This window comes from Capsella rubella, unplaced genomic scaffold (assembly GCF_000375325.1).
Source record: "Capsella rubella cultivar Monte Gargano unplaced genomic scaffold, Caprub1_0 scaffold_8, whole genome shotgun sequence".
NCBI classification, from domain to species: domain Eukaryota; kingdom Viridiplantae; phylum Streptophyta; class Magnoliopsida; order Brassicales; family Brassicaceae; genus Capsella; species Capsella rubella.
In genome coordinates, this window is record NW_006238916.1 from 368,039 (window position 1) to 391,366 (window position 23,328).

Here is a 23,328-nt window from a genome sequence, read left to right on the forward strand (position 1 = left end):
CTTTGTTTTTTCGGTCAAACGTTCTGAGAGAACACAGTTAAAACATATTTATGCTTGAGTATAGTTATGGATGAGCAATCTCCCGGAAATTTATTGCTAGAATTATGTGAGTGAAGAAAAAATATGGAGAAAAAATCACGTTGTTATATGAGGGATTGGTAAAAAAATTTTAAAATTTCACAGACGTAACAAATCAACCGTCAAATAATAACAGACCCACAAACCGCAAGAAAATGTGAGGCCTATTAAAAAAAAAGTGGATCAAGAGTTTACAATTAACTACATGTATAATTTCTAGTCCTTATTTTTGGCTAGAACGTTTAAAAAATTTCGATGTTTTGTAAATATATTTCGGAATCTCAGTTACGGAATGGTTAATCACTTCAAAGACAACATGGAAGGATCAATATAGGGGGAATAAAATTTACGCTTGAGCCTATCTATCTTCACGTTTACTCGAAAATGGAAGAACTAATTTGAGCCATGAAGTATATGCAAAATAGAAAACAAAGATAGCTTTGGCGACAAACTGCTCTAATACGGTGAGTATAATGTCTACGCAGAGCCGGCCCAAGCCACAAGCTAATGAAGCATGTGCTTGCGGCCCTCTTCTATTTATTTATTTTCCGGCCCTTAATTTTCCAATAGTCTCTTGTAGCTCTATTGGTTTAGTAGTACATAGTGGAATAGGAGGTAGTGGGTTCGATTCTCTAACTTCATAAAAATATTTTGGCCTTTTTTTTGGATTTTAGCTTGTAGCCCTAAAATAGTTTGCGACGTGACGTAGACTACGTTAGTAAAAATGACATGTTCTATATACACGAACATATTCACTTGAAATTTGTTTTTAGATACTATCCCTTCAGTTTAAATATCCTAACCAACCTTAGTTACACTGAGCAATTTCACATTTAGCCACCTTGATTCCTATGTATTTTTCTGTTATAACACCTTGCTTTGTAATACATAATCTTAACTAATATGTATGTGTTCCAAAGAAAGAAAAACTTATATGTATAATCTGATGATGTCTACAATAATAATGGAAAATATAGTTTATGTTGCTAATCACATGGATTTCTTGATTTGTTTATGGTTTATTGACCACTCATTGAATTAAATTATTATTTTTTTCTTTCTATAATAGATGTAACAACTCAATATATTTCGACAGGTTGTAAGATTTTACATCAAGATTTTTATTCCAATAGTTATCATTTTGTAATTTAAAACACAAATAAAAAAAACCATAACCCAATCCTTACATTCGTCACACGACATGTAAATCAGAACCTTGATAAACACATAGTTTTAAGGGTTTTGCTACAATGTTCCAAGTCTATGATAACAAGGTCTAATTAATCAACATTATTAGTTTGGCAGATAATATATATAATTAGTTCAAAGCTCTCTAATCCCATGTTTAACAATCATTGATTATTGACGAATGACAACTCTCTCTTTCGAGTTATAATTAGTGTTTTTTGTATCGTCGTGACAGTTTGTAAGATCCATTAATTCATCATTATAATTTAACTAATCCCTCACATGAACAATTTCATTTGAAATTTATCATTTTGTTGCCACCTCATCGATTTGTAACCAAAGACACATAAACAAATCTTAGTCTTCACCTATAAAAAGGCTATCACTGTCTCTATATTCTTCACACAACACATCACAAGCTTGATAAAGAGTATTTCTTGTATAGCTTTTATAAGAAATACTCTTAATAAGAATTTGCTTCTTCATCAATGGCTTATTCTAAGATTGCTCTTCTCCTCATCTTCAACGTCATCTTCTTCACTTTAGTCAGCTCGACTTCGGTCCCTAACCGCAAAGCCACATGTAAAGACGCTCTCAAACTAAAGGTATGTGCTAATGTGCTGAATTTGGTGAAGGTTGCTCTACCACCAAAGTCTTCCAAATGTTGCGCTCTCATCAAGGATCTAGTTGATCTTGAAGCCGCCGTCTGTCTTTGCACTGCCCTAAAGGCTAATGTTCTTGGTATCAACCTTAATGTTCCCATTTCTTTGAACCTTGTCCTGAACCGTTGCGGTAAGAAGGTTCCATCGGGTTTCAAATGTGCCTAAAACATTACATATTTCAAACTGATATTTTTGTCTTAACTTTCATTTGTTTCTTGTTTTTAATTTCCACTTTTGATTCAGTACTTGGTTGTAATTTTTTACATGTTTGATCAAATGGAATAAGATGTTTTTCGTTCAATAAAACAACAATCGTGTGCTCTCGTCTTATTTTAATATTATCTAGAAGAATATATGTTATATGCACTGGAATTCAAATTTGACCAAATTACGTAGAAACAAATCTGATCCTAGGACTGTTTTTAATTAAAAATATGTATATGTGAACTAATTTAGTATCTTTTATAATTATGAAAGTCTATCGCTGTGGCCAAATATTAAAATTTTAAATATTCTAATTTTTCAGCAGCATGATATATATAACGATTTAAATAAGTTTGTTAATTATTGTGACAAAAAAAGAAAAGAAGAAGCTTAAGTGTTATAAGTTGTCCCATTTAATTATTTCTATGACCAGTAAACTGCTAGAGCAGAAAAAAAAAAACCAAAATATTTCAAGTATATGAAGGAAGTGTTAAACATAACCTTTAATATGAAGATTGTCCCATTTCTGTCTCTAATTTGTAACTGAAAATACAGCAGAAGACCAGCTTTTTAGTGGAGCCAATGAACTGGAAAATGTTTTGATCGCATATTACTGATATTTAAAATTTCATCATTTTAAATAGAAAGTAAACATATTTTCTCATGATAAATGTATTGAAATAATTTGCAACAATTATGTATATGATAAGTTACTATCGAAAACCCATCTTATCACACAACGTAACATTTTATCTTTCTGAAGATTATTGTACAAGTGGAAAGCATAAAATACGATTTTTCTTTTTTAATAACTTGGGTAAATATCCAGAAGATATATATATGTTGTTAATAATTTGTTTATGGTTTATAATTTGTTTATGATTTATCAAGGTTGTGATTTACATGTCGTGTGACGAATGTAGAATAATATATATATATGTACATATATATTCACTTGAAAAATATGTTTTTAGACACTTTCCCTTCAAAATTTTTTTCCCGTTCAGTTTAATATTCTAACCTATACGATAGTGAGATCAATCCAAAGTCATAGTTCTACCTTAATTACATTGAAAAAATCACTTTAATTCTAGCTATTCTTTGATTTCGATCGTATGTATTTTTCTGTTATAACACCCTCCTCCGTAATACATAATCTTAATTCATATTTATAATCTGATGATGTCTACAATAATAATAGCAAATATCTTTTGTTTTGCTAAATCACATGGATTTCTTTATTTATAATTTGTTTATGGTTTATATTAAGATATGTATAAGCCTTTCATTGACCACTCATTGAATTAAATTATTTCATCTTTTTCTATATTACATATATGTAACAACTCAATATATTTTGACAGGTTGTAAGATTTTACATGAAGATTTTTATTCCAATAGTTGTCATTTTGTAATTTAAAACACAAATAAAAAACCATAACCCCGTTTCTACATTCGTCACACGACATGTAAATCACAACCTTGATAAAAAAACATAGTTTTAAGGGTTTTGTCTACAATATCATTTTAATTAATGATGTTTAAGGTTTTTACACACAAATTAATAAAACACATAATTTCTCTAGTTTTCATTAAAACATCATTAATTAAAATAAAATCAGCCAATAAGAAAATATGATGTAACATATAATTGGTCAAAGAGTATTAATTAAAAACATTTAATTTTTGCATAGAAAATTAAAAATATCACTTAAAATGAACAAATGTTTTTGGTAACATGCATGGTCTAATTAATTCAACATTATTAGTTTGGCAGATAATATATTAGTTCAAAGCTCTCTAATCCCATGTTTAACAAGCATTGATTATTGATGAATGACAACTCTCTCTTTCGAGTTATAATTAGTGTTATTTGTATCGTCGTGACAGTTTGTAAGATCCATTAATTCATCATTATAATTTAACTAATCCCTCACATGAACAAATTCATTTGAAATTTATCATTTTGTTGCCACCTCATGGATTTGTAATTAAAGAGCCATAAAAAATCTTAATCTTCACCTATAAAAACGCTATCACTGTCTCCATATTCTTCACACAACACATCACAAGCTTGATAAAGAGTATTTCTTGTATACCTTTTATAAGAAATATTCTTATTAAGACTTTGCTTCTTCATCAATGGCTTATTCTAAGATTGCTCTTCTCCTCATCTTCAACGTCATCTTCTTCACTTTAGTCAGCTCGACTTCGGTCCCTAACCGCAAAGCCACATGTAAAGACGCTCTCAAACTCAATGTATGTGCTAATGTGCTGAATTTGGTGAAGGTTGCTCTACCACCAAAGTCTTCCAAATGTTGCGCTCTCATCAAGGATCTAGTTGATCTTCAAGCTGCCGTCTGTCTTTGCACTGCACTAAAGGCTAATGTTCTTGGTATTAATCTTAACGTTCCCGTTTCTTTGAACCTTGTTTTGAACCGTTGCGGTAAGAAGGTTCCATCTGGTTTCAAATGTGCCTAAAGATTACACATTTCAAACTGAGAGATTTTTGTCTTAACTTTCATTTGTTTCTTGTTTTACAATTCCACTTTTGTCACTTTTGTTGTATGCTTCATTCATGAAATAAAGTGCTTTTCCTTTCTTTTAACCATGATGCTACATTGCTACTGTTCAAAATAATTTATTTATTTGGCATCATAACATATTAACATCATACAATATAACTTAAATTATAAACACAAGTATCATGAAGATAATTCCAACCCTAGGAATCCTTGTCTAATTAAATACTTAAATTAGCACGTACTTAATAATGGTATATAATATATAGCCTGTCGCAATCGCAAGATATTAATAACAGTTTTTAAATTTGCTAATTCTAATGACTAATGAGCATGATACTAATCATTAAATGAGACTCAACTAGAAAACATTCAAATCCCACGAGAAGTATTTATTATCTTTAACTAAAAATGGTAATATATGTATTCCCATTTTGATACTTAATATTGAAACTAAAATAAAAACATAAAAAGACCAAAGCATTAAATACGAAAAACCAAAGTATAAAGGAGGTAGCATATTAATTGCAAATAAGCCAAAATATTTCAAAGGAGTCAAACCAAACCAAAGTAGAAAGTCAATACCCGAACCAGCAACGCTTTTCTATTAAACCGAATACCGGTTTAACCGATTATTCGGTTCAAAAGCACAAAAAAGGTCAACTTACCCAACCTGGTGCGCTCTTGACTTCCTCTAATTACTATTTTGACCTTCCCACCAACAAAAACAGAAAAAGACAAACTTACTTTCCCATTTTACCCCTTACTATAAAACTGAAAACAACCTAAAAGGCTTATCCATTTAGACGCTACGTTATTTACCCAAAACACCCTCGAAGAGCAGAACCGAATTACCTATTAACCTCCCTCTTTTGCCCCTGACACTAAACCGCTCTGAGATAGAAAAAGTAAGGAGGTTTAGGGGTAATTCGGTCAATTAACTGACTTCTTGTTTGGACACGGCGTCAGAAGATGCAACCGCCGGCGTAAGGGTGCTGGTAAGGGCGGAGGTGATCTGATTAACAGTGGCGCAGAGATGGTTATTGATGGTGGTGACGGTGGAGAGATTCGGTTTCGCTGTTGGGACGTTGCTCGCCAAGACCTGAATCGCGACGGTGAGAAGACACGACTGAGGAGAATTCGAATTGACGGAAACACCCTCCGGAGGATTCACGGGGACGATGGAGAATCCGAGGGGTAGAATCGGGATATTGGAAGAATCTTCTCCGTTCATCGCTAGTTGGACTGAGTCAACATCGACGGTGGAGTAGACGATTAAGCTACCGGAGTTATCGATACTGCTCTCTTGAAGCATCAGCTCTACATTGTGCCATGAATTGCTCGCTACCTGTAAAAAGTTTTGATTTTGCTAAGAAACATTTCGAAAAGTTCAAATCTTTGAATCAGGGCTTTGATACTTACATTGATTCGAAGAAGAGAGATACAGTTTCCAGGATGTGAACCATTTGCGATATGAGCAACTTCATGAGGTGAGTTCCCATTGAACAAAACCTCAAGCTACAGAGAGAAACAAGGATCCAAATTGTTCACCAAGATTTGTGTGTTTGAAAGTGATAATATTCAAGAACAGAGAGAAGAAGAGTCTAGTTTGGTTTACCAGAGATTGGTGATGTTGATCACGGATAAGATCAAAGACTTGATGGTGAGAAAATGGAAGCCAAGTGGTTGAGACAGCACAAAGAACAACTCCTGTAGGCTGACCAGCTTCACACATTTTCCTCGTTGTGATTCTTACAGTATCTTTGGTTGTCTCAGACAAAGCTGTCCAAGATTGTCCATAGGCAGTGCTTATATTCACACAGAATGTTCTCACCATCCTCTGTGATAACCTCATTATGTTTCTCCTAGCTTCTGCGGATGAGATCACTGCACAGAGATAACAGAGATTTAGTGCTTTTTTGCAGTTTAAGGGTTTTAAGAATTTAGGGGGATATGATTTGGACTACTAGCCTCCAAGATCAGTTATGTTTCTAGCCATTAGACTAGCGATCCTCTCGCACTGTCTCTGCAACACGTCGAGCCAACGGTTAGCTCCAAAGGCCATTCCACTTTTCACATAGTCAGCAAAAGTCTCGTGCAAATGCTTCTCGTCAACTTCAACATGCTCTACCCACTTGACTTGTGAGTATCCATTAGGCATGTCTTGAATGATACAGCCTGAAGGTTTCCTCTTATACTCATGAGGAGTATTAGTACTCGGTGGCTGCATTTGGTCATGGAAGCTATCGATTGGGAAATCTACGATTGCCCAATTTCCGGTTTCCGCATTTTGCTCCACATACCGAAGGAAATAAGCTTCTCTAGTTGGAACCAGTGGAGAAAGTACCTGCAACTCTGCATACATCTTGTAAAACATAACGACATTGATTATGTTAGCAAACAAGCTAGTGCATTTGGTTGGTTCGCTTAAATCAAATCGAATTACTAAATTACCAATAGAAGGGAGCCACTAGCTCCAGAAACTCCAGATGAGATGATCTGAACCGTTTTCGCCCTAGCCACGATTGAACAGAACATCTCTGACCATTTATCCTTCAATTCACGAAAACGCAAAATTAATCTCTATGTAATCAAATCAGAGGTGTTTGTGAAAAGTTCACTACTCACAGCGTTCAGAAACGCGTCAACTAGCGTTATGCTGTTCATGATAACAACTGCATTAGCCTTTGAAGCTTCTCGACCAAAATCTCCTTTGTTGTTAGGATTCTCCACTGGCCATGGGAACAACCTCATGTACTCTTCCTCGTTCAGACACAAAACCTCGCCGCCTATCTTGTCTGATTTCTTCTTAATCCATAAAGGCTCTTCTGTCTCACACATTTTAGTCAGTTCTTGGACACAAGAGACAGCAATTTCCATAGCGATAACCTTTTCTTCATCCGCAAGTAACATGTTGTTGTTGTTGGCTGTTTGATCTGGGAAGAAACAAGTTGTATCTTGTGGAGGAAGCATCATCATATCTGCACAAGATTGTTCTGGAAAGTTCCCTGCGTATACGCTCATGTCTAGCTCCAATGAAGGTTGATGATGTGGAAGCGTAGGAGAAGGAGTGATCAACGCCTGAGATGATGGCATGGATTGCATCGGACGACCATTGTATCTTGAAGTAATGGAGCATACACGATCAAGCTGTGGAATAGACAATCAGTATTTTAGGCAGGACATTTTCACACCAATGTTCTAGCAAATGTTTAGGATGATTTCGACTTACCTCTTCACGGAGGCGACAGTTCTCAATGTGAAGTTCACTGAACGGAATTTCACCGAGGACGGTAGGACCGCCGCAAGAAGGACATGAAAGGCACCGTAGCTCCGCCTGAAGATGGCAATTCTCCGACTTAAGGCTATCATTCTCTGCCCTTAACAACACATTCTCTGTTCTGTCTTGGTGTGCCTATTGATTCATCTCACAAAAATAATTATTAGTTTGTATTTAAACTAGTAATTTGAGATGAGATAAATAATCTAATAGTTGTTACAAAAGTATATGTAAACATAAACATGGAAAGCAATATTTGTAATTACCTTCATTTGGGTACGCCTATTTTGGAACCAAAACTTGACTTGTCGAGGCTTGAGACCAAGTTCAGCACTTAATCTCTTTCTTTGTTTGTCGTCTGGATGAGGGTTTTCTTTAAACAACCTACAAAGATTTTGTTTTTTTTTTTTTTTTGGTAAAAGGTTAAATACAAATTAAGATTCAATTATAATCACTACTTTTATCAATAGATAAATCTCCAATCATGAGATCTTTATATACAAGAAAAAGAGTGTTCAGTAAAAAAAAAAAAACGTTGTAAACAAAATCAAATCAAATTAATTAAATCAAGATTAAAAAATTGTTCATTTCTAAACAGAAACTAAGACTACGACTAAAAAAAACTTCACCAATTACCTAGCAGAACTAGTTGTTTCAACTTCGATTTAGCTCATATATATTTTTTCTTTTAAATCCAAAAACTTATGAGAATGAAGTGATGAAAGTAAAGATCATATAATGGGGAAAACATAACATACGCTTCCATTTCTTGGATCTGACGATTAGTGTGTCTGTGGTAACGTTTCTTCTTAGCAGGAGGAGGTTGTTCATCGTCTTGAAGTTCATTAACATCAGATTCGTTTCCAAACTTTGGATCTTCTGCTTGCTCACTACCCGACCCGAATGACCCACCTGCCGACCCGTTTTCCATCATTTCCTCTACTGTTCCATCTCCCATCATCATCATCATACTCATCATCCCATGCTCCTCCTTCTACAGTACCATGACTCAAATATCAAAAACTTATAACAGTTCAAGAAATAACAAACAAAAAAGAGAGAGTTAATCAAGAAGAACAAACCGGGATGATGGATGAAAATGAGTTGAAAGGGATGAAATTAAAATTAGGGTTTTGGATTGTTCCCGGAGAAGAAGAAGACGGCAGCAACTGCGAAGCAAATCTCATGTTGTTTGAAGTCATCACATTATCATCTCCCATCGACAACATTACTTTGAATTATTTAAGAAAAAAGTAAAACCAAAGATAGTTAGGTTTTTGCTTTGAAATCAACAAGAAGTAAAAAGACTCAAAAGAAAGAATCAGTGCATGGAAATGCATAAATAATATTTTAATTATAAAATCTTATAAAAAATTAACCTCAAGAATGCAAGAGAAGATGAACAAAACAAAGCATGAAAGAAACGATGTAATTACCAGAGACGACAGCTAGATCGGTTCCTTTGCTCAGAAAAAAATATTTTAAATTAAATACCCACACACAAAAATAAACATAACTGATAATACAAAATATACATTTATTGCTCATGAAATCTTTTCAAAAATTTTAAGAAAAAACAGGTCCAACCAATTATAAAAATTATAAATACACTATCTGAGCATTCATGAGAAGATATGGATTATGTTGAAAAGAAAAAAAAATCAAAAAACCAAAAACGCTCATGAAATAATATGAAAAGAACTAGGGTTTATGTAGTAAGAGATAAAAGAACACAACACAAACCAGATAATGCACTGATTTCTATTTTTATTTCTAGAAAAATCACTATCTTACCTTGTTTAGCTTCAAAGAAAATGAAAGAAAAAAAAAAAACTTAGAATCTCTAAAGAGTTTTTTTTTTTCTTTTCTTTGTGAAGAGAGCTTTCACAGTTTTTTTTTTTTTTTTTTTGGTCTTTCAACTTTGCAATAAATGGAGTGAGTAAATTTCTCATTAAATACTTACCGGACCAGAAGGGTAAACGGCAGACTTCTAACTTTAGGCGTTACTTAACGGAGTGTAACGTATGCTTAAAATAATATAACGCTCGTCTAACTCTTCCGTCAAACTGCACCGTCTTGCCACGTGGAGGTATCTTATTGGGAGTCCGTACGTTACAAACCCTCGAAACCAGCGAGCTCTCTCCCACAAGTCAAAGCTTCTCTTCTCCTTTTGGCTTTTTTTTTCTTACTTTTAAGTCAAAAAATTAAAATATTATTCATCACGCGTTTACCGCGTGCGTGCGTTACACTACATTTATTCTATTTTGTCACTTGTGCCATGCATTATTTTTATTTGCCAAACAAAAAACAAATATCTAATATTATTTTTTATATTAAAAAAAATATTGGACGTTTTCTGAAACTGTAATGAAATGTTTCTAGAACTTCTTTTGTATATTATTTTTTTTCTTAAGTAATGTTATTACTTTTAAACTTATATTAATTTTTTTTAAAGTAACTTTTTTTCATTTCATGATAAGTACTTGATGTTTAGTAAAATGCTAATTTATTTGATACAGCATTGATAGCTATCAGATTTTTTTCTTAAGAAATATTGTTTCCTTTCAAACCTATCAATATATCAGTTATACACTCTAATCCATTTTATAAGAAATATTTTGACATTTAAAAGTTCTAATAATACACTTTGATAGCTATTGGATTTTTTGTTAAGTTCCTATCATTATAATTTTTAAACCTATAAGTAAAATTATTCACTTGATAAAAAAATATATTTCATAAAACGTATGTCCCATGTAAAAAGTAATAATAATATTGTTGATACACCTCAGTTTGTTCAAAAAACAAAAATGTTACACCATTGATAGCTATTAGATTTTTCTTCTTAAGTAATTTTAATACCATTAACACTTATTCAAATTATATTTTAATTTAGTAAAAATAATTTATGGTTAAAAGTAAAAGTGAATAATACAATGACCCAAAAAAATGGTGATGTCTCTTAAGCCAAGAAAAACAATGACACAAAGATTATGTGTGTGGCTTTGTTGTCAACACCGTCTTATAACATGTGTGTCGTCTAGCGAGTTTGCGACAAGAATTCTATGATATAGAATACAAAAAAAACAGTTGAATTTATAAATTCAATAACGTTTTAATCCGGTTATAGATTGTTTTGTCATTGTGTGATCTATTTTTACTTTGGTGTGTAATTGACTTTCACCGCCATCCTACATTGCGATTATGTATCTTAACAACTTTGCGACGAGAATGGAACAATATAAATAAAGAAAAATAATTGTTGAAATTGTAGAACTCTATAACGTTTGAAACTTTGAATACAAACATTTGATTTTTTTTGAATGTTTTTGTCGTTTTGTAATTCACTTTCAATCATCCTACAACGCTTTTAACGACTTTGCGATGAGAATGCACAAAAATAATATAAAATAAAAAATTGTTGATATTATAAAAATTTGATAAAGCTTGAATGTGACTTTATATTACTTTGAATGTTTTTGTCGTTGTATAATTCACTTTTAATCATCCTACAACGTGCATGTCGTTTAACGACTTTACGAGGAGAATGCGGCGGTATAAAGTAAAGAAAAAGAATTGTTAAAATTATAGAATCCATAAAGCTTGAATATGATCATTAGATTCTTTTGAATGTTTTTGTCATTGTCTAATTTATTTTTAGTGTCATCCTATAACGTGTATGTTTTTTATTAACGACAAGAATATAGTGGTATAAAATAAAGAAATATATAATTATTAAAATTATAAAATTCGATGAAGCTTTTTCTTAATGATTTTTGTTGTATAATTGCCTTTCTACTCCGGCTACAATGGGAAAAATATTTGATAAATAAAAGGATTTTTAGTCGCTGATTTTTATCACAAAAACATCCAAAACAATTCCCAAACTTGTTTGATATGAGTTAAATATAATTACAATTTGATTGATTTTTTTACATATTTATTTTATTATTATTTTTCAAATGTAAAACTGAAAAATTGAAATATTATTACTAATATTCTAGTGTGCAACATCCTTATGCCACTTTATTGGTGTCTTACTATATATTTTTTAAGGGGGTGTATCTCAAAGTCACTAATTATTAGTCGTAGTCCGAGGAAAACTACAAACATAAAAACGTAAAACTTCGTGATATAACAAGAAAAATAAATATATTGGTATGAAAATTTTATAAAAGAAACAAAAATATATTATTATAATCAATTTATTTTTATACTCAATAAAAAAAATATCTTATTGTTGTTACACATATTTCTTGATTTACTTGTCGATGCAAATGCAAGGACTAGAAAAAGGATTTTTAGCTTTTTTCCCCAAACTTGCACATAGGATTTCACAAGCAGTTAAGAGATTAGATTGATTTTTCCATGGACAAATACAGTTCCCAAATACACAAGCGAGAGGCACTGGACATGGTTGCCAGCCTTTGCAATCGTCGTTTATTTCACAATTCCTGCTTTCTATTATTTCGACACCTTCAAAAAGTTATCCATTAAAAAAATTAACTAAAAGGAAAAACAAATACATTCAAACCAAACATTTATTGTAGATGTACTAGTATATAAAACTACACATTTATATGAATGTGTAAACTATACAATGATGTATAATACTAATGAAAAAAAGTATAGACTCTAATATAATAGAAATTAAAAAAATTGAATACTCTCATATTTATCTTTAAATCCATTGTCTCATCATGACATGGACACATTTTTTATGTGTGTGTGTATATAAAGTGTTTATTGTAAATATATTTTGACATATGTATATATATATATATATTGTTTCTAGTTACAATGAACTTACACAAGGCAGATACGAGGAACAAGCCAAGGAAGAAAGTTGTTTTGCTTGAGTTCATCTCTTTGCTTTGATACTAACTAGAATCAATTTTTTCTCTGTCTTTTTTCTTGTGAGTATTATAAGACTATAAGGAGGTAATTTATAGTACTTATACCTCTTTTTTCAACAAAATACTTTATTGATACTTTATTGATTAAGAATTAATATAGTCATGATACAATTGATTAAGTATAGTACTTATACTTATCATGGGTTTAGTGAAAAATCCACATGACTTTATATAATAGGATACTTATATCACTATGCATACACAAATTTTGTTAGGAAAATGTCCTGATTATCATCCTCTAATATTTATAATTAATCATGGATTTCATTTTAATGTGTTGCCAAAAAAGAAAAATATAAAAAGATTTTATAATTTTTATGGTTTTCATATAATGAAATATGATTTTTTGTATATATAGAAATTTCAATGATATTTATATAAGAACTATATAAGTATATTATCATATATTTTACATCATTTTCATATTATCTATTCTTTTAGAAAATATAAATTTTTAGAGATTTATATGTTAGATTGTTTTTTTTTTTGGTTGAAAATATTTCGAATTTTGTAGGGTCAAAATATCTTGTAAGAGTTTGGCATCTACCTTAACTTCTTTCAATGTTAGGTTAAGTTAATCCACAACTTTAATTCTATTCAAAAATCAAACATAGTAATTGTGATTTACTATGTTATAAATCAAACATAGTAATTGTGATTTACTATGTTATAAATCAAACATAGTAATTATGTTTTACTAAATCAAACATAGTAATTGTGTTTTACTATACTATAAATAGACTGACATAAAATTTCTAATTTATGTTGCCACGTGGACACAAAACTTTACTTGAATCATGAATCAATGGTTGGTTTGTGATCCAATATGCATGAGCCAACATATATCCAAAACTCCTTCGTCACTACTACGTACGCCTTACACCACTCTTTGGATCTTCATGCATGCTACGATGTATGTGCAGAAGAATTCTCACAAGTTTATTCAAATAAAAATGTATTACTTTATTAATGAAGAGTTGTAATACTTTTTTCAGATTGAAGTTTAACAAGATAATTTCTCATGGATACATATATAATCATTTTAGTCATTCAAATTGTAAGAAGAAGTCGATTTAGCTATCTCGTCGTTGGTGGTAAGAGATTTTGGTTTACAATTGCAAATATGGTTAATACACTGTGGTTGAGGAATATATTGTTTGCACCATATCGCACAATCTTTCCAGTCGTGGCAATGGTTCTCATGATAGCTAATTCCCATTATCACTGATGATGAACCTATATATATACACAAATATACAAAATTTATCAATAACATATATATATATATACCTTCACATCACATGCATGCATGTTATAATTGAAACTTCATATATTTAGCTTAGGTAACGAAGATTACTTCAATGTTTACTTACATGATACAATAAGCAATACAGCAATGAAGAATGCTGAGGCCTTCATGTTGGTTTTTTTTTCTCTCTCTTGTTTGATCAAAAGCTTGTTTTGAGTTTTGCTTGATGAATCAAAAAGAACGTTTGATCACTACAATTTATAGACTTTGAAGCATCAAACAGTATTCTTTGATGCTTTAAATGAAAGTTATTATTCGTTGAATTGAATATATATTATTCTTCTTTTATCATTATTGGGTCAACTTCGTTGAAATTACCTTTATAAATTATAACTTGCCACATAACGTAACAAACTGAAATACAGTGCACGCTATATTGACTATAGTTTCCTTTGGTTTTCTCAAGCTAATATATTGTAATTTATTCATAAGATGACTTTTATATATACATAAAAACGTTAGAATATTCTTACCAAAAAAAAAAAGAACAACGTTTCGAATATATACATAGTGGTGGAAACTTTAGTTTTTGTCTCATCTGGTGGTCGGTGGATAACATTTATATTTTCGAATATTATCCATAGTAACGTTCGAATTTATGTGATATACTAGGATCTAATTTCTTTATAGTCAACGTTGGAATCAGTAAAGGGATTTATTTCCATGCATGTATCGTTTTCACTTATCAAGTTAGCAGTTTTTCTATTGTGTCAACACCTTCGATTACCATGTTCGAACCCTTATCCAAAGCTCTCTATTGCGCTTCCAAATTTGGTCCGGTAATAATTCTGATTATTAGCTCATCAAGTCCAGGCTAGAACATCTCCTACTTCTCACTTCCCAAATGTGTTCATGGTCGTGAATCCGACTCACCATCTTCTCATATGTGGCAATTTGTGTTTCAACTAGTGATATTAATACGGGCGGCCCAAATCTGTTTAGACTCTGCGTATTTAAACCCTCCTTGTTTAACTGGACGCCCACTTAAATCCGTTAAAATAATTTTGGCCGTGTACACACGTTTAGCCCCGTTAAAGTCGAGTGACTGAGTTGTTGTTAGTCTAAAGCATAGCTAAGGACTAAGTACAATAATGTATTGCAGTTGTTAAGGTTGCTTATGTAAGTGAGACTTAGTATAAAGATATATATTTAGAAGTAAGTTGTAGGTCTAAGTAGAAGCATGGGACAAGTCAGCAAGTGTGTGTGGTAAGTATCAAACCACGATGTGTATGTGTGTGAGATGTTGTAAGAAAGCATCTTTGTGATCCGAATAACATAAAATGTAGACAATTAATGTTTTTTTATCTTCTTATTTGTCTCTGTGTTTAGAACAAGAAAAAAAAAACACAAGATAGTAAAGAGAGAAATGTCCCTATGCTTTTTGTTTAAACAAACTCAGAAACATAAGAGTTTAAGAGGGGACCGGAAAGAATGAGGTCAGGAATGCAAGAATTATGCAAGGTACCAATCAAAATCTTGCAGGTTTTGAGTATTTTAAGCAGAATCATTCAAAATAAAACTAATAAAATTTTGTCGTTGTGTAATTCATTTTTAGTGTCATCCTACAACGTTCATGTCTAAATTTAACGACCATGTGATTGTTAAAATTATGGAATTTTAATAACGCTTTTTCTTAATGATTTTATCGTTGTGTAATTCACTTTCTACTCCGACAATAATATAAAAAATTGTTTGAAAAATAAAAGATTTTTAGTTGTTGACATTTATTACAAAAAATTCAGAAAAATTCCAAACTTGATTTATATGAGTTAAATATAATTACAATTTGATTGATTTTTGTGACATATTTTTTAAAGATTATTTTCAGATGTAAATATGAAAAAATCAATATTATTACTAAAAGTCTAGTGAACAACATGCTTGTAACTTTACTGGTGTCTTAATAGATTTTTTGAAAGGGTTGCATCTCAAAGTCACATATTCGGGTCTAATAATTTGTCTCCATCCGAGAAAAACTACAAACCTAAAAACATAAAACTTCATGATATAACAAGAAAAAAAAAATATGAGATTTTTAATAAAAGAAACGAGAATAGATTTTCATAATTATTATATTGATATATTATAGGTTTAACAAATCTTATTGTTACAACGTTACACATATTTCTTGATTTAATCTTTGGTGCAAACGCAAGGAGGCCATTGGTTTAAAGATCTCATCCCCATACGTTTACAAAAGATTGGACAAGGAGCAATGAAAATTTTAGATTGATTTTTCAATGGACAAACGCAGTTGCCAAATACACAAGCGAAAGGCACCGGACATGGTTGCCAGTCTTTGCAATCGTCGTTTATTTCACAATCTTTGCTTTCTATCATTGCGACACCTTCAAAAAGTTATCCATATATAGAAAAATTAATTAAAATGAAATAAAAAAATATATTCAAACCAAACATTTATTGTAGTTGTACAAGTATATAAAACTATTCACATGTATGCATGTTTTAATTGAAACTTCATATAAATAACTAATAATATTTACTTACATGATACAATAACCAATACAGCGATGAAGAATGTTGAGGCCTTCATGTTGATTTTTTTTTTTCTCTCTTGTTTGGTTTTTGTGAAACCTTTACAGCAAAAGTTTGTTTTGAGTTTTGATGTTGATTGATGAATCTTTTGTTCACTATTTTATAGTACAAAAATTCTTTGATGCTTTAAATGAAAGTTGTTATTTTGTTGAACTGAAAAATTTGTTTCTTCTTTTGTTCTTGTGTCAAATTTGTTGAAATGATATTTACAAATCATAACTTACCACATAAAGTACCAAAATTAATATTGTGCATGCTATATTGACTATATAAATTCTTTTTGTTTTGATTATATAAGATATTTGTGTAAAATTTATAAATCCTATGTTATTCAAACATGGATTTTTTTAAAAAAATCATAAAATCCAGTGTTATTGAACTAATAATTTTAAAATCTACCAATTTATAGATTTTATTTTTAATGATTTTGAAAGATTTGAGAGGATTTATTTAGTTAAAAATACAGAAATCCATATCTTATGATTTTAGGTAAGATTTGAAAGGATTTTACAAAAATCATGTGAATTCGCTTAAAATCATCAAAAATTATTTAAAAATCACTTAAAATTCTATTTCAAGAAAACTCAAACCCCCTAATTATTTATTCATAAGATGGCTCATGACTTTATATATATATATAAACGTTTGAATAATGATTTTTTTTTTTTTTAATGTACATACAACATGATACATAGTGGAAACTTTTGTTTTTGTCTCATCTTGTGGAATGTGGTCGATCGGTTGATAAACTTTTGTAATTTCGAATATTATCCATAGAAAAAAAAACATTCGAATTCTAGGATCTAATTTATTTATATAGTCATGTATCTTTTTTCACTTATCAAGTTACCATCATCATTGTTGTCATCCTTATCTAGCTTTTGGAATTTGGAACAATAAATTTGAGGATGATCATTTGCATATTCTGATTTTCGAAAATCTAATAACGTTGAGAAATCAAGTACACTTGACTAAACTCATGAATTAAATCGCAGAATATAAGTTACATAATAAATTCACAGTTCACCTAGTCAATAATAAACTTACAATACCACAAAGTAACTGAACATGAGTTGGTTACTCAGCCCATTGACTCCTATACATTGCTTGGAATGGCTCAGGACTCTTTTCTATCGACTCCTTTGCTTACCATGTTCGAACCCTGTTAATTACAAACTCTTCTGATTTGTGCTTTTAACTTACCTTATTCTGATCGTTGAGCTCCATCGAGTCCAAGCTAAAACATCTAACTCTCCACACCCTATTAGTTTCGGATACAGCTCCCACAAAACAGTCTTTGAACTTTTTCCAAGAGATCCCGAACCAAAGTTAGACCCTTAAACAAATATCTATCCGACTTTAAGGGTCTCCAATCCATTATCCTAATTCCTCGAATTATGAGAAACCTTTGCTTCAATCTTCCTGTTTTATGGAGAGAACGTCTGTTATAAATTACCGTCCTCGCTTCCAGCTTTTAAGCTAAGAATGCAACCAAAATTTCTAACCATTATATTACTTAGGTAGAGTTTCCCATGTAGGCGAGTTCCAAGGTTTTGCAAGCTTTATCAGCGTCACTATATTTATCTACCGTGACTAATCTCTCACTTCCCAAATATGTTCATGGTCGTGATTCCGACTCAGCATCTTCTCGTATGTCGCAATTTGTGTTTCAATTCTTGTCTCTACAATGTCTTTGGCCTATCCTAGCTAGCTATCATTATGTTGCATCTCTAGATGCCTTTATATTTGGTGTTGTAAGCTCTGAATTTGTAGAACTACTTAACTTTGTATTCCAATTTATACAAATGAAAAAAATAATTTGGAAAAGTCATGCATTATATATATATATATATATAGTTATGTTGGATCGTCCGTCTATTATAGTATTATGCAAGGTAACAATAGAAATCACGGAGGTTTTGAGTATCTTACGCAGAATTATTAAAAATGAAAATTAATCAAAAGACTAAAATGTTCACAAAAGAAGTGATTCAATTTAAGCATTCCTCCAAATTTTCTTCACCATTTTCTTGTAATGGAGAAACAACAAGAAGAAAGAAGACAGAAACAAGAACAACAAAAGCAACAAGAGTTTGCAATCCAATGTTTTCTGGAACATATAGGCCCTGTCCTAACAAGTCAGCTTCTTTTGTTCCAAACGTTTGGAGAAAATTTCTTAATGTCATACCAAAGAAAACAAAATATTTCACATATGTATGTATCTCAAGGTTGAGCTGAAGCAACACTTGGAGTAAACTCCTTCGGTGGCTGTGGTTGCAATTGTGATTGTGATTCATTGAGTTTAGAACGTTGTTCTGATTGGTCTAAACCCTTTGGTTTTTCACACAAATGAACAACTTCAGCAACCACTTTCTTCTTCTCCTCTTCTTCTTCCTCAACCAAACCAACTTTTTCTTTTGCCTTTTGTCCAACTTCCTCAGCAGCTTTACTCACTTTGTTAAATGCACCAGTAACCCACGTCGCACCGGTTAAGACATAGCGGTTTTTCATTATAGCAGAGCCAGCATTGTTCACTGTCTGCTCAGCAGCAGCTATTGCTGATTTGGTTTTCTCTGTGACTTGAAACTTCTGATCGACTTCTTTAACTTTTTCGCTCACAACCGTTGTCCCGGTATTGATTTTCTCAGTGAAACCGATTCTTTTGTCGAAAGATGTGACTTTAGCTGAAGCTATTGATGTCAACTGATGCTTCTCATCAAGATTTTTCGCTTTAGCTATCGCATCTTTCCCTAGAACAAACCCTTTTGAAATCATACCACTTACAACATCTTCAGCTTTTCTAAATACCGATACATCTTCACGCGAAGGAGATGATGATTTGTCGCTCGCTTTCGTTGATTCCTGAGAACTTACAATGGAAGCTAAAGCATCAGGAGATAGTTTGTAGTCTGGTGACATTGTGACTGTGACTGATGAATCGACAATCGTTGCTCCCTGAAAACAAAATCGACATTAAAACATAATACAAAATATACTTTGTTTGAATAAGAACGAGAGATGTGAATATTTTTTACTGTGAGGAGAATTGCGGTTTCAGCTCCTTGTAAATCCTTGAATGTGACATATGCTGATTTAGAACCTTCATTCTCACTATAGAAAACCAATCTTTAAGAACATTTTAAAACGAAAATGTTCCAGTCGGAAAAAAAAAAAACATAAACAGACCTTAGAGTCTCAAGGTAAGCAATATCGCCGGAGAAAGAGAAGAACTCCTTGAGATCACGTTCTGTTGTTTCTAGAGAAACGTTGCTAACTTTGACTGTTACCATCTGCAATGAGAATCATACAAACTATGTATTAGACAATGAAAGATTGAAAACAAACAGAGATCATATAATGTTTAAAAACCTTTATTGCTAAAGTTAAACGAATTGGTCAGGTTTTGATTTTTGATCTAACTCATCAAACGTATAAATAAAGAAGCTATGTCCAAAAATAACTAATCTTATTTTACCAAAGAAGTAAATCCCTTAACCCAAAATTAGTGATACTAAACTGCCAAAATTAGCAAATATCAAACATATCTATTAGCATGACCATGAAGCAATCATAATCTTATACATTCGAGACGAGAAGGAAGAATTAAGATATGTAACATATATACTCACCGACATTGCTAAAAACCAGATGAATTTGAAGCTACCCAAATAAGGAAATAACTTTGTTTGTGGATTTGGTGATTGAGGAAATATAAAAGCTGAGTTCAATATAAATACAACTCTGGTACGTGTAACCGTAGAGATTGTTATATTCTCGCCGGAGGAGACTCAACCATTAGATTTAAAGGTCGTGCTTAGAGCTATTTCATTGTCGGGAAATATTCCTAATGAAGTTAATCATTAATCATAACAAAGATATATTTTGTACGTTTTTAATATTAAGACGTGACATAATCACTTTATCCACCACTATTTGTCGTCCACGTGGTGAGAATGAGAACTCCGCAATTCACATAGTAGTAACCTCATCACTGAAATAAAAATTGCTGATAGAGTACCAAACATTTTTATAATTAAACTTTTATCCCCGCTATTTATAAATTAGGTAAATTATAACATTCTCATGATTATATATTTAAAATAAATTAAGAGTAGTGAACCAAATTTAAATGATTTAAAACCGAATTTTACTAAAAAACTAATTTCTGTCATCAATCTGTTTTACATGAATATATCTTTGATTTTTATTCGACATTAGTGTCATTCTCTGACGGAATCGATAGTTTCAACGTCGAAGGAGGATGACGGAAACTTTAGTCTCCTTATATTATACATATATTTTGATGATAGCACGTACTTTGATATATTTTATTTCGATCCAATATTATTTTGTAAGTGATGCAATATTGGATCAGTTAGACTCTTTTTAGTCTAGTAAATTTCTGCATGTTTTCGGACTTTTTCTTGATCATACTTTGTAATGTTTATATCAATAAATCTTGACTTGGGGAAAAAAAAAACTGAGTTTCATGTAACTAAACTTAACCAAACAAATCCAAATAATATTGACTGAAAGTCTGAAACTAAAAGCAAAACCAAAATCTCAACAAACAAAACAGTTAGTTTTGATTTGGTTGAACAAAAGAAAAAAAAACAGAAATTGAGGGTAAATTGAGAAAATATATTAAAACTAAAGGATCAAAAATGAAACAACACAACTTTTTTATTATTTTTTGGGTTGTCAAATTAATAAATCAGTTACTGACGCTTTTTTTCGTCTATCTGTCTCCTCCACGATCGACGCCTTCACCTTTGTTTTTGTTTTTGTTTCTTTTTTTATTCCTCAGCCGATTCAGGAAAATTCCGATAAACAATTTCTTAAAATCCCACCAAGAAGAAGAAGAAGAAGATGAGTTTTCAAGATTTAGAATCCGGAAGAGGAAGATCGACGAGGAAGATCAATGGTGGTCGCCAAGATTCGACGCAAGCCGTAGCTTCCGGAATATTCCAGATCAATACCGGAGTCTCCTCCTTTCAACGACTCGTTAACACTCTCGGCACTCCCAAAGATACCCCCGACCTCCGCGAGAAGCTGTATGTATAAAAAGTTCTCTCCTTTACAAACGAAATGATCCGATTCGATTTCGATTTTGAGAGAAGGGGAAAAAAAAAATTCGATTTTTATTGTTTGTTGTTGTGTTATTAGGCATAAGACGAGATTACATATTGGGCAGCTTGTGAAGGATACTTCAGCTAAACTTAAAGAAGCTAGTGAAACTGATCATCAAAGTGGTGTCAATGTAAATTTGATCAAAATCAAATCTTTCTTTTTTTGTATTTGGTTTTTTTTGTGTGAAGTAGTTTGATGATTTGAGAGTTTGTTTGTGTGTGTGTGTGTAGCCAAGTAAGAAGATTGCAGATGCTAAGCTTGCAAGAGACTTTCAAGCTGTTTTGAAAGAGTTTCAGAAAGCTCAACAAATTGCAGCTGAAAGAGAAACTACTTATGCCCCTTTTGTGCCTCAATCTGCTCTTCCTGCTAGGTAAGTTTATCATCTTGTTTTGTATATTCTGAATCAGTGATTAGAGATCAAAAGCAAAAGGTATTACTTGTTTGTATGGTTTTGATAATCATGTTCCTTGTTTGTCTTGGCTGGGTTCGGTATATATAGCTACACAGCGAGTGAGGTAGATAACATCCCGGAACAGAGGGCACAACTTCAGGAGTCGAAAAGGTAGGTGATACTGTTAAAAAGAACAGACCTTTGACACATCTCTTTCCATTTTTGAGGTGTGACTTAATCCTCCTCCTTGTTTGATTGTTACAGGCAGGAACTTGTATTGCTAGACAACGAGATTGCATTCAATGAAGCTGTGATTGAAGAAAGAGAGCAAGGAATACAAGAAATCCATAATCAAATTGGCGAGGTTAACGAAATTTTCAAAGATCTTGCGGTTCTGGTTAATGATCAAGGAGTTATGATAGGTAAAGAGAATCTAAAAAGCTCAATATGAACATGTCCTCATCAAATCTCCAGGTGTAGAACTCACTTTATTATTTCCGCAGATGATATCGGTACTCACATCGATAACTCCCGTGCTGCAACTTCACAAGGAAAGTCTCAGCTCGCGCAAGCCGCGAAAACACAAAGATCAAACTCATCTCTGGTAAAATTCTCAAACCTTAACAGACAATACATTGAATGAATGGTTTTTAGGAAACTTTACGGATGGAAGATGAGGCAATGCTCTTATGTTTTATCTTGTATACACGCAGACATGCTTGCTCTTGGTGATCTTTGGCATTGTACTCCTGATCGTGATTATCGTACTCGCAGCTTGATTTCAAAAAGCAAGAACAAGTCGTCTGGGTGATTTCATCGATCATAAAGCGTCAATGAGTGAGAACTACTTGGTATATATAACATATTTTGAAGACAACACTTAGAAGTTGGTTTTGTAGTGTGATTTGCTTCGGTTCGGTATGATGGTGGGTCATTGGTTTCTGTAATAGAGTGTCCTGTGTGTGTGGATTTTTTGTTGTGCAAACTTTTCGTTGGAATTGAGAGAAAGTCTGTTCTGTTTGTCTTTTTTCTCCTAATCCGGTTTGATAAAATCAGAATGATCGTGCGAAATTATGGTTTTGGAACAGTTTA

The 23,328-nt window shown here is 32.0% G+C and overlaps 7 protein-coding genes and 1 long non-coding RNA gene across 8 annotated transcripts; 3 read left to right on the plus strand and 5 right to left on the minus strand.

The window, feature by feature from the left end:
- Positions 1-1,685: 1,685 nt before the first annotated feature.
- Positions 1,686-2,251, plus strand: LOC17874888 (14 kDa proline-rich protein DC2.15). The gene has a single exon (XM_006282174.2). It carries the CDS (start codon positions 1,755-1,757, stop codon positions 2,091-2,093), a length of 339 nt encoding a protein of 112 aa, XP_006282236.1. The 5' UTR covers positions 1,686-1,754; the 3' UTR covers positions 2,094-2,251.
- Positions 2,252-4,141: 1,890 nt separating this feature from the next.
- On the plus strand, positions 4,142-4,740 carry LOC17876995 (14 kDa proline-rich protein DC2.15). Its single transcript, XM_006281824.2, has one exon. The coding sequence runs from the start codon at positions 4,275-4,277 to the stop codon at positions 4,611-4,613; it is 339 nt and encodes a 112-aa protein (XP_006281886.1). The 5' UTR covers positions 4,142-4,274; the 3' UTR covers positions 4,614-4,740.
- Positions 4,741-5,115: 375 nt separating this feature from the next.
- LOC17876067 (homeobox-leucine zipper protein HDG5) lies at positions 5,116-9,766 on the minus strand. Its single transcript, XM_006281828.2, has 11 exons — positions 9,729-9,766; positions 9,017-9,165; positions 8,693-8,928; positions 8,201-8,318; positions 7,887-8,069; positions 7,283-7,804; positions 7,109-7,207; positions 6,626-7,019; positions 6,273-6,541; positions 6,077-6,172; positions 5,116-6,002 (listed from the first exon to the last, which is right to left on the minus strand). Exons 2-11 carry the CDS (start codon positions 9,161-9,163, stop codon positions 5,592-5,594), a joined length of 2,475 nt encoding a protein of 824 aa, XP_006281890.1. The 5' UTR covers positions 9,164-9,165; positions 9,729-9,766; the 3' UTR covers positions 5,116-5,591.
- Positions 9,767-12,180: 2,414 nt separating this feature from the next.
- Positions 12,181-12,836, minus strand: LOC17876109 (putative defensin-like protein 303). The gene is made up of 2 exons (XM_006281482.2): positions 12,745-12,836; positions 12,181-12,410 (listed from the first exon to the last, which is right to left on the minus strand). The coding sequence occupies exons 1-2, from the start codon at positions 12,797-12,799 to the stop codon at positions 12,196-12,198; spliced, it is 270 nt and encodes an 89-aa protein (XP_006281544.1). The 5' UTR covers positions 12,800-12,836; the 3' UTR covers positions 12,181-12,195.
- A 956-nt stretch (positions 12,837-13,792) lies between these two features.
- Positions 13,793-14,314, minus strand: LOC17874840 (defensin-like protein 308). Its single transcript, XM_023777544.1, has 2 exons — positions 14,224-14,314; positions 13,793-14,086 (listed from the first exon to the last, which is right to left on the minus strand). The coding sequence occupies exons 1-2, from the start codon at positions 14,267-14,269 to the stop codon at positions 13,893-13,895; spliced, it is 240 nt and encodes a 79-aa protein (XP_023633312.1). The 5' UTR covers positions 14,270-14,314; the 3' UTR covers positions 13,793-13,892.
- Positions 14,315-16,399: 2,085 nt separating this feature from the next.
- LOC17874836 lies at positions 16,400-16,759 on the minus strand. Its single transcript, XR_002832625.1, has 2 exons — positions 16,668-16,759; positions 16,400-16,507 (listed from the first exon to the last, which is right to left on the minus strand). It is a non-coding gene; the product is annotated as an uncharacterized LOC17874836 (long non-coding RNA).
- A 1,967-nt stretch (positions 16,760-18,726) lies between these two features.
- LOC17875541 (binding partner of ACD11 1) lies at positions 18,727-20,368 on the minus strand. Its single transcript, XM_006281767.2, has 4 exons — positions 20,345-20,368; positions 19,902-20,005; positions 19,751-19,826; positions 18,727-19,670 (listed from the first exon to the last, which is right to left on the minus strand). Exons 1-4 carry the CDS (start codon positions 20,348-20,350, stop codon positions 18,939-18,941), a joined length of 918 nt encoding a protein of 305 aa, XP_006281829.1. The 5' UTR covers positions 20,351-20,368; the 3' UTR covers positions 18,727-18,938.
- Positions 20,369-21,451: 1,083 nt separating this feature from the next.
- LOC17874822 (syntaxin-22) lies at positions 21,452-23,260 on the plus strand. Its single transcript, XM_006280892.2, has 7 exons — positions 21,452-21,769; positions 21,882-21,975; positions 22,076-22,215; positions 22,345-22,407; positions 22,501-22,658; positions 22,740-22,840; positions 22,950-23,260. The coding sequence occupies exons 1-7, from the start codon at positions 21,585-21,587 to the stop codon at positions 23,013-23,015; spliced, it is 807 nt and encodes a 268-aa protein (XP_006280954.1). The 5' UTR covers positions 21,452-21,584; the 3' UTR covers positions 23,016-23,260.
- Positions 23,261-23,328: the final 68 nt, after the last annotated feature.

Excerpts from the sequence above, each read along its gene's own strand:
- LOC17876067 (XM_006281828.2), bottom strand. The coding sequence starts at position 9,163 with ATGTTGTCGATGGGAGATGATAATGTGATGACTTCAAACAACATGAGA. Across the intron at positions 7,805-7,886 it reads ACTGTCGCCTCCGTGAAGAG|CTTGATCGTGTATGCTCCAT; the intron begins GTAAGTCGAAAT and ends TCTATTCCACAG. Across the intron at positions 6,003-6,076 it reads TCTCTCTTCTTCGAATCAAT|GTAGCGAGCAATTCATGGCA; the intron begins GTAAGTATCAAA and ends AACTTTTTACAG.
- LOC17874840 (XM_023777544.1), bottom strand. The coding sequence starts at position 14,269 with ATGAAGGCCTCAGCATTCTTCATTGCTGTATTGCTTATTGTATCAT. Across the intron at positions 14,087-14,223 it reads TGTATTGCTTATTGTATCAT|GTTCATCATCAGTGATAATG; the intron begins GTAAGTAAACAT and ends GTATATATATAG.
- LOC17874822 (XM_006280892.2), top strand. The coding sequence starts at position 21,585 with ATGAGTTTTCAAGATTTAGAATCCGGAAGAGGAAGATCGACGAGGAAG. Across the intron at positions 22,408-22,500 it reads CAACTTCAGGAGTCGAAAAG|GCAGGAACTTGTATTGCTAG; the intron begins GTAGGTGATACT and ends TGATTGTTACAG. Across the intron at positions 22,659-22,739 it reads TGATCAAGGAGTTATGATAG|ATGATATCGGTACTCACATC; the intron begins GTAAAGAGAATC and ends TTATTTCCGCAG.
- LOC17875541 (XM_006281767.2), bottom strand. Across the intron at positions 19,827-19,901 it reads GCTTACCTTGAGACTCTAAG|TGAGAATGAAGGTTCTAAAT; the intron begins GTCTGTTTATGT and ends GGTTTTCTATAG. Across the intron at positions 19,671-19,750 it reads AAACCGCAATTCTCCTCACA|GGAGCAACGATTGTCGATTC; the intron begins GTAAAAAATATT and ends TTTTGTTTTCAG.
- LOC17876109 (XM_006281482.2), bottom strand. The coding sequence starts at position 12,799 with ATGAACTCAAGCAAAACAACTTTCTTCCTTGGCTTGTTCCTCGTATCT. Across the intron at positions 12,411-12,744 it reads GTTCCTCGTATCTGCCTTGT|GTGTCGAAATAATAGAAAGC; the intron begins GTAAGTTCATTG and ends AACTTTTTGAAG.
- LOC17874888 (XM_006282174.2), top strand. The coding sequence starts at position 1,755 with ATGGCTTATTCTAAGATTGCTCTTCTCCTCATCTTCAACGTCATCTTC.
- LOC17876995 (XM_006281824.2), top strand. The coding sequence starts at position 4,275 with ATGGCTTATTCTAAGATTGCTCTTCTCCTCATCTTCAACGTCATCTTC.